Here is a 15751-nt window from a genome sequence, read left to right on the forward strand (position 1 = left end):
GAAGTTCTTTAGAAAAGGAAACGGAGGTCTCTCCTGGGTCACAGGTTGAATTTAAGTCAGCAATGTCACATGAGAAAGACAGTCATCACATCAGAGAGTACAAACAGGAGCACAGTCCGTAATTATGTTACACAGTCTTCTCTCCTCCGCTGGAATACTGCTCTATTTTGGGGTATCTCAGCTGAGGAAGCAGCCACCTGGTACAAAGCTCAGGGCAGCGCAAAGAGCCTGGTCCGAGGTGCAGACAGAACCCACAAAGATGGACGGAGAGAACTGTTTCCATTTACAAATAATTCTGATCTGTAAAACATTGCTGGAACACTATTTCACACAAAGGATGCTGCTTTTCGTAACAAAAATAGCAGAGCAGAGAGCCCATAATGCCAGGTTTCCCAGTGCCTTTAATAATTTTGCCAGTTGTTTCATGAGGCAGCTGAAACTTTTAGTCATTCCCAGCAGCAACCCAACGGGACAGCCCAAGAAACACCTGAACTTCTATTCGTTTTGCAAAGTGACTGAAAATTTTAGTATTTTGTCAAAACTACTGATTTCACAATACTGATTTCACAAAGCTGGTAACATTTATTTATTCCTCCACTGCTGCACATTCACCACATCAAAGATGTACAGTTCCTGTGGGGTGACTCCAGCAACGGGGCATAAAATGCAGGGTCAGCCAACAACCAGTATCTTCACAAATGAGACTGTGGTCCCAGAATAACAGGAATGAAGGGATCGTGGGGAAAGAGAATAGGAAAAAAAAAATGCACTTCTGCATGTGCTGGATGTACTTTTTATATTTATATGGACACCACAGCTCAAAGATGGCAATTTTAACATAAGCAGTGACTATAGTTCAAGAAGTTGAGGGCGTGAGAGAAAATGAAGAGAGCCTACTATAGCAGACTAGTATAAGCTATTATGAAAACACGTATTCACATAATAGAGTACTAAGCAAACCAAGTAGTTTGTATGTTGCACAGAAAACAAGCAAAATCTTCTATTTGTCAGTCTCTTGAGGTGCCGTTGGTGTCCACTCTGCTGAACCTTCTTTCCAAATAGCTGTTACTTAACTAGCAGTGAGGTCTGAGGAGCTGCAGCAGAGACCAATCAGGTTTATAAAAAGCAAACATTACGTACTCTGCGCAGTCTCTTATTAGCTTGACAGTATTTTCATGGGACTGAAGAATGTCTCACCCACAGACACTGAGATAAGGACAGTTCTGAGAGCAGCCATTAAGGTGCTTGAGCTCAGATGGTGCAGTGAACCCTTTGCTGTCCAAGTAACTTCTGTGTGAAAACATCAGTTAATGTGCAAAATTGCTGTCATAAAATATAAAGCCATTTGTCACCATAGCAGATAACTGGAGTAGCAGACCACCTTGTAGGATCCAAAATTTCTCAAGTTGAAGCAAGTCTTGATGCTGTTCTGAAATCAAACCTTCAGTTTGCGTTTCTGTGGGAGAGCCTCGTCATGTGGATATCTGGTTGAAGTTTTTTGAAAGACAAAACAATCTCATGGGAATTAGTTTACTTCTTTTTTGGCATGTGCAGGTAGGCATCCTTGAAAACTCTCTCTCATGCTGCTTCTCTGGATGTTTCTTCAAGTTCTCTCTAGAAACATTACGCATGGGCAGAAACAGTAGGCATCTCTCCCCCACTGCATTGAAAACTACTTGTGTTACATTTCAAATTTGCTGCTCGAGTTTTGACTTTCCCAACCCGTATGGACACAAACGGTCTATTGGTGCCAAACATCATTTCAGTCAATCTGCATTACAGAACTGTATGAAAGACCTACTTCTGTGTCTGTGCAAAGACTGAAAAAAGCTTGAGCGTTGCTCCTTAAGGCATGAAATGATTTTGAATTGATGCCACCATTCCCACATGCTTAAGTATGAGCAACAGTTTCAAAGCACTCTTGATGTTCTTATACATTTCTGTAGTTCATAGCACCTTCTCAGAGGAGGAGGGAAGATGCTACAAGCTGTACAACTTGTCCAAAAATAACCCAAACCAAAAACTTCGTATGACAAATCTCCATCATCTTTTAATAACCTGACTCATTGCCAGTTGTAATCTGTGGTTGATGCAATGCCATACAATCTGTTTATGTTTTTCCTAGTAGTCTTGTTGCATACCCAGGCACATTTCTTACTGTTATGTGCACCATCACAAGAAAACTATGCCCAAAAATGTTGCTATGACCTTCACCAGAAGTACAGCAGTTCAATGGGCTCTAATGATTGCTGGGAACGACTATAGTAAAAGTATTTTTCATTTCAAACAAACCTAGAAACAAAAGTATTGCATCTCCACATTTGGGCTTTTTATCCTTATCCAAATCATCAGGTAACAGTTTTGGTTTTACCATTGTACTTAATTTTGATACTTAAGACTGTTTTCAACAAGACTTCTACTAATTTTACCCTCATCTTGTAGAAATATAGTCACTTTTTTTTTTTCATCACTGCTAGCGTTTTGTTTGTGAGAAACATACCATTTCAACACTGTTTCACAAGTGAAATAACAATGGCTAGTCACTAAATATTGTTGACTGTTACAGTTATAAACTGTTCTGAAAATACAGAATGTAATTTTATACTGTTTTTGTTGCTATGTGGGGTCTCTGTAGTACTCGCTTGCCTTTTTTTTTTTAACTGCTTTATACAGTGTTTTACAGACTTTTTTTCCTTAGTAACTGCTGCTGCTTGGATCTTGAGTCATCAGAAGTTATGACCAAAAGGTATTACTGTATAGCTTTCTGATATCCAATATAAAGTTATAATTGCATTTTGGTGCACCCAAACTGGAAAACTTCTCACAAACACACTAGTTTACCACTTACTATAATGAACTAATCCTATTCATTCAGCTGTTCATCATGCTGCTGAAAAATCAAGCCAGAAGAAACTGTGGCATCCATTCACTCAGATTAAATACAACAATTCCTTCTCACGTTGGCTGTGACAAGACTGAAAATCATATTTTTATCAGACCTGTTCCTCTGATCCCTCCTAATTCCATCAGCTGCGCTTGGCAGTGAAACTGTGTTAGTTGTAATGTTACTATTGTCTTTAACTGTTGTTGGTTTGGTTGGGTTTTTTTGGTTGGTTGGTTGGTTGTTTTTTTTTTTTCAAATAAGCTACCTGTCCACGTTTAACATTGAAGATTTAATAAGATTCACTAGCAGCTAGACTCTCTAAATTTCCAAGAGCCATGCAAGTATTAAAGCAGCACAAAGATTTAAAGAAGTTGAGAATCGATGGATCTTCCTTCCTTCCATGGAAATAGCTCCTCCAAGCTCTCTACATGCATGGGAACTGCTGCATGTTCCCAAGAATTATTTTCTTATTCTGTTAGCTTGTGAAGATATTTACATTGTGCTAGCTGTAGCCTTGCTTCCAGTTTAACTGTGTGTGGTGGAAAACGAATAATCCTTGTTTGGTAACATAAGAATTAATTACTGCATTTATTCCCAGCCTGCTTCATAACATTTTATAGTTCCAACACTTCTTAAATGAGAATGGATAAATCCCAAAGAATATACAATTCAGAAAACATTTTTGCCGTCCAATTAGTTTCTGAAATATATCCTTATACTAGAGTGTGTTACAGAGCAAGGTCCTTATTTAAAAGACCTAACAGCATTACCACCAATAAGTATTCACCAGCCATACTTACTCCTCCTAGAATGGTTTTAACAGCTTCCTCATTGCTAGATACACCCCACAACAATGTGCACACCGCTGCACCCATTTCTGTGCAATACTCTGCTTGCTGCAGGAGCTGCTGCTTGGCCTCATTCAGCTGCTGGCGGAGGTCTAGTTTCTCCTGAAATAGCGTAAAGAAATTTTGGTTGCACTTCATATCAGCCAAAACAAGTTTCTAAGCTAAGAGACAGAACAAGAAACAACATCATGGCCATATATGAAAGGGCGGGGGGTGGGGGGTGGCAAACTCATAGCAGTTGCAGATACATACCTTCTCTCTTGAGCTATAGCTAAGTATTAAGTACATCGTGGAGGCTGACAGTAACCAGAAGCCTGTCCACAAGGTCAGACCAAGTGACCCACCGAGACTGAATGGCACCTAGAGAAGTCTGATAGGAGAGTCTACTCTTCCTAAGCAAACAACTACATGTCTCTTCATGAGAGAAGGGATTTCAGCATCAGAGGTCAGCCTTTCCAGACACCTTACAGAAGATACTGGAAACATCTTATAGGAAGGGAGGGTTGTTTTGTTTTTCAAAACAGACTTCTGCCTTAGCCAACGTGGTAGAGTTACTGGATATCTAAGATAAATACTGTTGTGTCTTCCAACTTTTTTCTGTTGGCATATTCCTGATCAGCAGTGGCAGAGTAAGACAGAGTCCCTGGAAAAACACACCTAAGGTTTGAAATTTGGAGGGCCTTTCATACCAAGAAAGCCCAGGCACCATTGTGCATCCATCACCTAAGTGAGCTGCTCAGTGGTCCTTGCCACAAAGCATAAAGAGAGAACAGAGCAATCCAACATGGTCAGGACACAATTTCAATTTGGCAGTACTTTTTTCCAATCACATGGGCAGTTGGCCAGAAGACTATCATAATATTAGGTATGATTCTAGGTCTCAGTGGCTTCCTACAAACTGCCAAAGGGGCAGCAAAGCTGCTACACTTCTCAGCTAGTGTGGACAGTGAGATCAAGGCAGGGATACCGTAGTCTGGTCTCTCAGGATGAGTGGAAGCTCCCTGCTAACATTGAGCGGGGTGGTATTAGACAGTGCTGCAGGTAAAGACAAAGGCCAGTCAAGAAAAATGATGCTAACTCAAGAATTAAAAGAGACAGAGAGAGAGAGAGAGACAGAATCACAGATCACACGATGTCAAAAGAACAGAAGGATCCTGCTCTGCCCATTTTGTGGGCATGGGATTTTCAGATTCACTGCAGAAAGCACCCTCCTCAGCCCAGCCTCCCCTATGTGTTTAGCTATCAGGATGAAGTATGGGGAAATGAGAAGGAATCTTTTCTATGTCAATTCTGAAAGCAAGAAACAGAACAAAACTTTTAACCATGTATTCCCATTAAGATTTTAAAATAAGTAAGTATCCTGCCATTTTTGGGGTTCACCTCAATGTTTTGTGTTGAGGGTTCGGAAAGAATAGAAATGTAAACTCATCTGAAAATTTACGTAACATGATATCAACCAGTACAAAGCTGCTTGTACTCTGTCATCAATTACCTACCTAGCCTCCTGTATCATACCTGACAGCCTGATTTGCATTGCTTTATCATGCTGCTAATGGAACACACTGGCTAGGATTTGTAAAGTTCAAATTAAATTTATCAAGCAGATTTCTGTGCATATTTACTCTCTGGATCTCTTTCACCTTGTAGTTTAACATATGCAAAAGACCAACACTTGCTGCTGATTCCCTAGAAGTCCCAGGAAAACTCTCTTATTTCTTAATACTTTCATCATTTTTAAGCAAGTTAGCCAAGTTTTATCTTTTACATAACTCACTGCCAGACCTATCAGCGTTCCTGCCACCATGCGCATCAACAAAATATCCACAGGCATCTTCCTGTCTAATCCCTATATTGTTCCTGTCTTTCTTTTCTGCACTGTCCTTGTCTTAGGAAAATGTATTTTTTAATACATTTTATTTGCATTTTGCATTTGGATGCTAATACTGAATAGTAAGACATAAAACTCTGTAATACCAAAGCTAGATTCCCCAACGAGGATGCAAAGCCAGCACAAGAAATGCCAGAATTTTTAATAGATCAAAAGCAATATCAGAACAAAGATACGAAGCAAGGAAAACAAAATAGTACATTCAAGAGCCAGGAAAATAAATGGAGCCTGCAAAAGCAAATAACCTAGCTGGAAGCAATACTCCTGAGAGTTCACATCACGAAGCAATCACTGTGCTATGCAACACCACCATCTTCAGGAAAGGGTCAAGGCACAAGAATACAGCAGTGCTTAAGTACATAACTATGAAAAGACAGATAAAGATGACATTAGCCAAGAACAGCATGTGCACTTCACGTTTTGCTCAGGTTCAGAAATCTCAGCAATTCCCTAATCAGTGATACAGCACTGCACAGAAATTTTGGAATGCAAAACGTTGATTTATGATCCCCTAAGGAAAGGACACTGCTCAACTAGAAAATGCATTTATTTTACGTTTGTTTCAGTGAATCATTTCCTCTTCCTTCAGAAGATAAATGCAGAAAATAATTCAGAAACTATACACAAGGACGCCTATAGCAGAACAGCAACCAAATGAAAAACACCATGCAAAGTGATTAACAGGAACAAAAATCACACATATACATACACCGTCTTCTTCTATCCCAAAGAGCTAAAGGATTTCACAATGTACATAAGCACAATCCACTCAAATACACCTTTGTGGCATGTAACAGAAGCCATTTAGACAACCAGCGTATACTGCACAACAGCAAAGATATGAAGAGAAGAGCTTTGATCAGGAACACCCAGACAACTACTCTTAGTGAACTATCCATGCCTTAAGTAAAACTTTCATCCAAAAGAAATCACAAACCTAAACCACCTGCCATTTATTTTGTAACATTAACAAGAATAAAGGGTGGGATCCACTTCATTAACATCTAAAGCAGCAACATTAAATCTTACAGAGATTTTATCCTGGGTGCTTATACAACTAAAACCTGGATGCACAGCAAAACTAGCCGTGTACCTATAGCCAAACTGCAATAGCTATCCCAGAAGATACTTATTTTGAAGTAAGTAATATCCAGACAGACAACTATTCCATCATACCTTACATTCATACCAAACTTCATTCCAGAAGGACTTGTCCACGCAGATGTGCCCTAAAACTGCATGTCTGAACTCTTAATTTATTCCTTTTCAAAAATGAAATAATTTCTGTAGATTCATCTGTCTCTGTGCAATCCCAAGGCTGGCAGATGCTAACTCAAGAACCCCAAAGTGAGCTTGTGCTGACTACTGAAGATAGCTATTAGCTCCAAGGAAATGAACTTTTGCAGCAAATAATCACAACTGATTCTCACACCTCTGAGAAATGAAGCCGCTAGTCTCTGTGATCCTATTTGAACCCCAATGGCTTCACAGAAGACCCACAGTCTGAGAAGTCGCACTTTTTGCTCTCTCTTCATTGTTAAGAATCTCCCCTCTCATAACCACTAAATACAATATTGACAGAGCAAAAGGAACCCTGTAATTGTTCTTTGACTCACAGCTGTACATGGCAATTGGATCAATAGGTGCACTGAGAAAGACTATTAAAACTAAACAAAGGTACACAGCTTACTGCAAGCCAAAAGAGAGGCCCGTTTCATTTTGTACATTGCGTTGCTTACATTATCTTCTAGTGTCCTCTTTGAAAATATGTTATAATTATATTAAGTTCAAAAGAACTGGTTCTGCAAAGGACCTTTTGACACCAGCTACACCACAATCTTCCCCAACACCCAATGTTTTACTTCAACATGTTAATATAAACAAAATGCTAACAGTTGATTTTTAACTTTACGTACATCAAAACAAACCCTGCCAAGAAGGCTGTAATGCAACCCCATACAACCGTACCTCACATGGTATGGAAGTTAAGAGAGATCTATGCAGTTATGCAAGAGTTATGTACCTAAGTGGGAGACCGACTGTCGCTTGGTACCTTTATTTGTACACATTGAATACTTTTTGGTACTGCATCATATTATATTTTGTCTAGTAATAATATTCACCCTTTTGCTCTAGAAATATCAAGGGGAAAAAACTACCAGTTATGAACTTAGGTAAGTAATTTACTCATCTCCTGACTATATGAATAGAAATCCCAGACTGTTTTTCAGGCTGACAATGTATTTTGTGACATGAACATGAAAAACTGATCATTACTGCTTTTGTTATGAAAACTCAAGCATACGGATACCAATATTCTGACAGCAAATCTACCTTCTTCTCTCTCATGCAATCTGCCTGGGCGGTTTCCAGACGGGCTCTGAAGTGTTCACAATCCATTTTCAGCTGCTCTATTTCCTCCTCCTTTTTCTCCATGTCTGCGATAGGATAAATCAGATAAACGCAGCAATAAGTTATGACCAACGGTCTTGCACTGAAGAAAAAAGAATCCACCAAGTGCGACTTTAATGAGGTGTTTTAACTATTTGCTTGTGTTAGTTCACCTCCTCGTGGCTAAACTGGTATATCGCATTGTGCCACATTTCAACAGTTCTTATCAGAAACTAAACGAACGTGATGCTTCTGATTTAAAACAAGGAAAGACTGAAAGAATCACATCTAGCTGTTAAATACTGTGTGCCGATAAGATACCATTCTGGAACTGAGCTCCAGCTCCCTCAGGGATTTTTAAAAATTTACTATATTTTCTACTTTTTTGTTTGTTTGTTTGTTTTCATATCTGGTATCTTTGAAACTCAGTGAGCATAGTGAAAATCTAAGAAAAAGAATACCAAGATCAGTCAAAATTGAGTGTTTCAATATACAATGTACAGATTATATGAATAGTAAGAATGAAATGCAACTACTCCAAACATTTTAAAGTAATGTTTATAAAGTATTATAAGACATTATAAACTATTTAAACATTATGTCAGTGACAAGCAAATTTTACGATTCCCTTAAAAAATGAATCTCTGATGTTATCAGAAATACATTCCAATTTAGACGCTTTATTTTAGCGACTGGAAATCAAGTTAAAAGTATTCTATTTCATGGTCATGATGTCCATTTTAAAAAATTCACTTTGAAGGATATTTTTAACAATTGTTATGCATTATATTTTACTTTAAAAACCACAGTTCTGGATGCTTAGTATTTATACGGAAAAAAGGAAACACATTTAAGTAATTGCAAAAAGTAATGTCCAAACAGCATCTACTGTAACTTTGGTTAGCTTAAAAAACAAGTTACACCTCACTTCAAGTGCCATACCCTTGATCACGACTATGGTCTATGGCTTAACACACTTCAAATACTTCCCCTTACACACAGTCAGTATTTTTGAATGTATTTACCAAAGAGTGTATCAAATTCAATCATAAAAAGACAACGCCATTAAAAAAACCAGTCCTTATTATCCAAAGAGCTTGGATTCTAGCATTTGATTTAATAATTCTACATTATTAGGAAATAATAAATTCCTTCCTTTTTTGTTCCTAATTGGCAAAATGTTATAATCTCAAATATATACACGTTGCTTTGAGTAGCAGGTATAAAAGAAGATAATCTAGCCACAAACAGCTTTTCTAAAGAGGTGGAACGTATTTCCACTCAGCCCTTGCGTGATTCTAAGCCATCCGCACTAAGACTTTTTAACAGAAACCAAAGAGGCAAGGCAAGGGTCCACTCCCAGGAAACATCTATGTGCCAGGGCACGCTCTCCGAGCATTCAGTTCTTTTCAACCTGCAATCCAAAGGAAAAAGAATGAAGGGGGGAATGGATTCATCGAGTTTTTGAGGAATAACTCTGGTCAGTGGCGGGGAACTTCCTTTCCTTCCATCAAGTAAAAAAAATTCAGTCCCATGCACCTATTACTACATGGGTGCGAGTCTTAAGTACTTAATGTCTTGAGCATGAGTAGGGCATGCTCTGCTTATCAATAGAAGACCAAGAACCTGTTTATCCTTGCCAGGTAAGTATACCCAATGAAAATCTCTCTCACTGCAAGGAAACAAGCTCTCCTGAATGAGAAGAACCACTTCCAGCTTTTGAGAGGATGGATCCACCCTGAATCCAGCATCAGCACAGCCAGCAGACACGCAAAGATGCCACATCCTTCACTGGCAGACTTCAAAGGTCCTGGAACCAAAACTGAGCCAGGAGAAGGGGAATAATATTAACTACTGAGTGTTAATACAATGCTACTCGTATTTTTTTTTAAGTCCTCCAGATAAAAGAAGGATGTGTCAACCTCCTCTAAGGTATCATGATGTTTTATGTCGGGGGGGGGGGGGGGGGGAAGGGTAATACTGGAAGCTGCTGGGAAGAGACCTACTCCTAGCTGTGCCTCATTTGTGGAAACTCCCCCTATGATGCCCAGTCAGCTCTCCCAGCTGTGCACGCCTTTGCTCTGAAGAGAATTCAAGGTTGCATGCACCAGTCCCAACACATGATGGCCGCTGGACACACAGCAGCAGAACGAGCAGCAGACATTCTGCTGACACCGAAGACCGCAGCTGTGCTGCTCACTCCTGCACACCGTGGTCCCGAGCAGCACACAGGGAAGCCCGACAGGTTCTCCCACTGGCTGCAAGTCCCACCCCCTGGTAAGAAAGTTCCTTCCTTCTTGACACTAAAATCTGCAGGCTCAGACTGTCTACCTCCACCAAGTGAAGAAGCAGCTTCCACTATGAACTTGGATGAGCAAAAAAAGATGAAGCAGCGTCCCTGTACAAACAGGAAATATGTAACTTTACCACTGCAGCAGTAAATCGGACTCTGGGAAGAAGTGGCATTTGCTCCCGAGACAGACAGCAGACTCAAAAGCAGAACGAGGCATCAGGCACAACGAAAGCAGAGGCGGCCCACATTTCAGGCATGAGGTGGACTCATTCTCATCCACGCTATAGGTCCTATCAGGAGATTTTTCTGGACCAGAGATCTAATCTCAAAGCTCTGGGAGGTGGAGAACCGAGTACAATTACAATGAATGCTAACAAGTGATGGAATTCCAATTCTACTGATCCAAATGCTAGATCAATGTTAAATGCAATTTTTAACGTTTCCCCAGCAGACCGAGTTCCACTAAACATACGCATAATAATACAGAAAATTTGTTGGAGCTATTTTTCTAAGATTCCTTGAGCAAAGCACTCTTCCTAAGGAGGGTAGTAAGAGCAAAACGGACCTTTCTTTTTGAAATGAGCAATTACCGTGGCAAAAGCCTTAATGAAGACCTTGATGCCAGCCCGAAAAGCAGGCACAGGTTACGTTGACTGTTGCCAGCTCAGACCTCAGATACCACCTATGGAATGCTCCCATGGAATGCAAATGGGTATCCTACTGACCTAGATAAACAAGTGAAACATGCAAAGATCTCAAGGTTTTTCAAAGCTATTGAAGACTCCATCAGCCTCACAAGTAAATGGGCCAGAGGTGTTGAAAGTCTCTGACTACACTCTGCACTTCTTGAGGAGCATGACAACCTGCTAACCACTTCATGTTTACAATACTCAGAAAACTGCAATAGCTGATGAAGTCTAGAGAGATGTACAAATCACCCATTAGGCTTCTGTAAGAACAACATGAGAAAACCATCTCTAGTAGCTGCCGGGACTCCTGTAAGCAAACACCAAGAGGCTGCAAACAGCATCAGAGAGCTCACCATTCTGAAACTGAAGACTGCTTGTGTCCCTGTGACATCCAACCTTGTGTGAACTGTATGCTCCAAAGCCTCCTTTCAGTCTGCCTTATTGCATGCTGCAGAGGTAGGAGCAGATTGGAGTAACAAAAGTCACCACTTGACTTGTCCAGCTGTAGGGGCAAACAATGGCAAGAACCTGAATAAATATTCAAAGTACCTCATTAACTGCAGAAGAAATCTCCACTGTGGGGATATACTCAAGAGAGTATATCTTGACAGGCTGACTCAGCTTCAGGTACTCCTCCAAAGGACCCCAAGAATGCTGGCCAGCCAGCAGAACATTTGAAGGAAAGTCTTAAAATCCCCATGTTGATGCCACAAATCTGCTGCTGGAAGGCCCAGACAGTGCCTCCTTGATGCCTGGCACAAGGAGTGTAAGAAGGATCAGTGAGAGAAATCTTGAGTCTGAGCACTGGTAAAAGTAGGTAAACCAAGGATCTGACTAGTTGAGGATCTTGAGCACTTGATGCAACTGGCAACAGACCTTGATGCCTTGCAATAGCATAAAGAGAACATTTCCAGATCTTATGTCACTTCTTGTGACACGGATGACGTCTCGACTGGCAGCAGGAGAGGTGGCGCAGTCTTCTTATCTCTGTTAGGATTTGATGGCATGGAGGACTCTTTCCAAAGAGTGGATCACTTAGGCAGCTGGAAGCTCTGCCCCAATTTATTACGTAGTATCGGAGACAGGCCTTGAGGCTCTATCTCACTCTTTCTTAGCTAGCTGTTGCAAATTAATTTTCAATTAATCACTTGATATTCCAGAAGAGATACACTCTCTATAATGTGTCTCAGTGCTTGTCCTGTGTCTTTTCAGACAAAACCAATTCCTAGGAGAACAGGTGAATTGAACTGCTGCATGTAAGCTACAGGCTAGGGATGGAGCCGACTCAGATTTGGTCCCGATGGCACATTGGGAGTGGTGCAATTGTTGAAAAAATAATGCACAGAGAATCATAACACTGAAAAACTGGACTTTGAGGACAGCAGTAAAAAGACCTTTATAACAGAGAGTCGTCAACTTTTTTTTTATTATGAATAGTTATAGCAATAAAAGCATACAAGCTAAAAAACAAGACAGGCTAAATACAACAATATTATTTCTTCCTTTAAATTTAACTTTTTATCCAAAGCTATTTACCATGGTTTTTTTCTGTGCATCTAAAGCGACATTTTGAAAAACACAATGCTTTTGCTTTTTGTCAAAGACGAATCACTTTTTTCCTGACACAGCTTCCCTTACTGCCTGAACTATGTATGTTTTTATCCACAGTAAAATATTTTTAAAGATTATTTTGACATGTCTAATTATTTCTAATGCAGTTTGTAATTTTCTTCATTACAAACACATCAATTTACTGAAGCAGTCATTGAACGTCATAGTTTAATCTGGAACACCTCCATAAACCCTACAACTATTCGTAGGGGCATGACAGTTTTTCTAAGTAGTTTTGGCAGAAATTGTAAGAGGTTGTAACATGGTACTACTCACTTGATTCAATAGCATCCAGTTTCTGGAATGTCCCCAGGATATCCCCATTTACTATTTTGGGTAAGAAATCCCGCAATTGCATAACCTCAGTTGTCAGCCTTTCCAAATCCCTCCTTCTAACTTTAACAAATTCCTCTTTGGTCTCAGCCTTCTGAAATTAAATAAATAAATAAATAAAAAATTAAAAAATATTAAACAAACCAAAAACCAACCAAAGACACTGTTACAGCCTTGCAGTGCTTTTCTGCTTGAATCCCTTCTCTTGGACAAAAATACTCCTTTGTATTACATCATTTCAGAAATTCATAACCTCTTAAGAGAACTATCCAGTAATAACTAAACCCACAAGTCTCTGAAATGGACTCTTTGACTGTAATCTAATTTTTGCCACTGGTCTAAAGCATATCATATTACCTCTCTGCATCTGTTTCGTCACCTAAAACGTGTACAATGTACCTCAGAATGCTGTAAAAATCAACACTCACATTTTAAAACGTGAGCAGCTATGCATATGCCAAGCTATTGTTTCGAGACTGTTGTAAAGGATACAATAACTCAGTTTTTTAATTAACTCAAATATTTGCAAGATCCTCAGTCAGCTTGCTAAATTACAACAGCTCTTTTAGAGGAAACTGTATTTTTTTAAAAGAATTCATCTTTTGTGAGGAGCAAAAAAATATTTGCAACTATTTGCAACCCAGTCCCACATGAAAGTAATTTAATCCCAAATTAAGACAAAAGATGTTTAGTAGTTTCCTCCTCTGCCAAGCTATTGCTATAACTTTAATTCCACGGGCCAAGAGAATGCACATTACTTTTAAAATTAGAGAAATTTCTGTACCAAAACACTCCTAAACTCCGATTTCTTAGGTATGTACATGCACACACTGCTGTATCTTAAAAAGGCTACCAGATACACAGAGACATAAAAAAGGTTTAACATCCTTTGCCTAAAACATTAATCATCTAACGTACTTTCACAAAGCAAAATTATAGCATATCTTAGTACTGTTTTGCACTGTATTGAGAACGGTGCAGAAAAAAATGAGGTCCTTTATGTATCACATCTTATTCTAGAGGGAAGAGGGTACTACAGAGCAACATAAGAAACTATCTCCTACAGGTACAAAACATGCCATCCCCACAGCCTTCTCGAGTCCAGCTGCACAAGACAAATGGAGGTCATTATCACTGGTACAGACAATGCTACCCTGGCATTTCTATCCTTTCCAACTGTTTCCTACAATTCTCTCTTTCTGCTTCCCTACGTCCTCAGGTTAAACATCTCCTTTCAGTTTTGCTTCCTACTCTATTTCTTTCCAGCTGTCTTTCAAACCCAGATGGTTGTAAGGACGGAACAGGCCAGTTCCAGCTTTCCCGGTTCAGAGGCATCAGAGCCGCAATAATGGTATAGAAGAGAGATTTTACTTTTAACTTGAATTGTATGCTCTAAGCTGCATTTAGGAAGTGCTTATGGCAAAATTAGTACGGCCAAGTACCACCATATTACATGACTCAAGAAAAATACAACTCATTTAGGTCTCAAGAAAGTATAGAATAAACACATGGCAACAGGACTCTATAGAAGAATACCATCTGCATGTCAGCAAACAGGAAGGACAGAGAGACAATTCAGTATTGCTCAAAATTATGGAGCACATATTTTGTACCATTTACATTTCTGCTAGTGAACAGAGCTATGAAAATAGCTCTGTTCACTAGCAGAAGCTAAATTGAAATAAAACCTACTATTGAGGTACTGGGATTGAGGTATGAGATATACAATAAGGAGAAAATTCTCATTTATAGTTCCCACTGTAAACACGAACCTTTGCATACCGCAGTTCCAATAGACAAGTTTTATTTTCTCTGCTTCAGCAGCTACTCAATATCTCCCCGCACTACAATACTATGTTAAAAGCAAATATAGACAGTGGAAAATAGCACTTTTCTGTCCAGCCTCTTACAGTAATGGCAGGTGACTGGATGGATGAAATCTGACTTCACTCCTCACAGACCTCTCGCACAAGGGCCACGTTACTTAGTCATGTACCTCAGCTCACGACCTGCACGATCCGAACCCCCTTTCCCTGCCTGGCAGGGGCTGAACACGGCAGAGACCCCAGCCGGCCAGGAACACCCAGCAGAGAACCACAACCAGCCCTTTCTCCGCTCCCCACCAGCCCAGGGTGTCTCCGAGGCTCCTCCACACCGTCCCCACCGCGCTCCCCCCTTACAAGGGGGAGGCCCCCTCACCCACAGGCGTGTTAGGAGCCAACCCTGCGCGCAGGAGCCCGCCCGAGCGGTGGAGCAGCCACCGCGGCCCGCAGGCTGAGCCCCAGGGGCCGGGCTCCTGCCTGCCCCGCACAGCCAGCTCCCCCGCCCCGCCCCGCCCCGCCCGGCACTCCCCGTCCCCCCGCGGAGCTCGGCTGCGCAGGCCCCGCCATCGTCCCCTCAGGGCCCCACGAGGCCCTGCAGGAGCGCCGACCGCCACGCAGGGCCCCCTTCTCCTTCTCCTTCTCCTTCTTCTCCTTCTCCTCCTCCTCCTCCGGGGAGCCGGCCGGCCGCCCGCGGCGGGGCCCCCCCACAACCCGACCCCGGGGCGGGCAGGGCGGCGGGGGTCCCGCGGCCGGAGCGGGCCGCGCGCGCTACCTGCGCGTCGCCAGCAAGGCTGGCGCGACGCCGCATCGCGCCGACAGCCGCCGCCAGCCTCGTGGGAGGGAGCGAGGGCGGGAAGGGCGCGCCTCTGGCGTCACGCCGCGCCACTGACCCCGCCCCCCGCGGGTGCCCCTCCCTCCCCGCGGGCGGGTGGGCGGGGCCTGGAGGCAGGGTCCGTCCCGCCCCCAGCCTGGGGCGGGACCGGGGCGTGAG

The 15751-nt window shown here is 41.5% G+C and overlaps 1 protein-coding gene across 3 annotated transcripts in view; it reads right to left on the reverse strand.

The window, feature by feature from the left end:
- The window catches only part of HSF2BP (heat shock transcription factor 2 binding protein), a 34894-nt gene extending 19295 nt beyond the window's left edge, over nt 1-15599 (reverse strand). For 2 of the 3 annotated variants that reach the window (XM_087757932.1, XM_087757934.1), the window contains exons 1-4: nt 15533-15599; nt 12881-13031; nt 7955-8058; nt 3685-3834 (exon numbers count right to left, since the gene is read on the reverse strand). In XM_087757932.1, coding sequence (XP_087614058.1) covers nt 3685-3834; nt 7955-8058; nt 12881-13031; nt 15533-15568 — 441 coding nt within the window. In that variant the 5' untranslated portion in view covers nt 15569-15599. Of the gene's footprint in view, nt 1-3684; nt 3835-7954; nt 8059-12880; nt 13032-14847; nt 15033-15532 lie in introns of those variants that run through there. The other variant, XM_087757933.1, reaches the window with a different exon arrangement.
- Nucleotides 15600-15751: the final 152 nt, after the last annotated feature.

Source organism: Nipponia nippon, unplaced genomic scaffold (genome assembly GCF_047370975.1).
Source record: "Nipponia nippon isolate SJK-2023a ecotype South Korea unplaced genomic scaffold, ASM4737097v1 scaffold_2, whole genome shotgun sequence".
In the NCBI taxonomy this organism is placed as follows: domain Eukaryota; kingdom Metazoa; phylum Chordata; class Aves; order Pelecaniformes; family Threskiornithidae; genus Nipponia; species Nipponia nippon.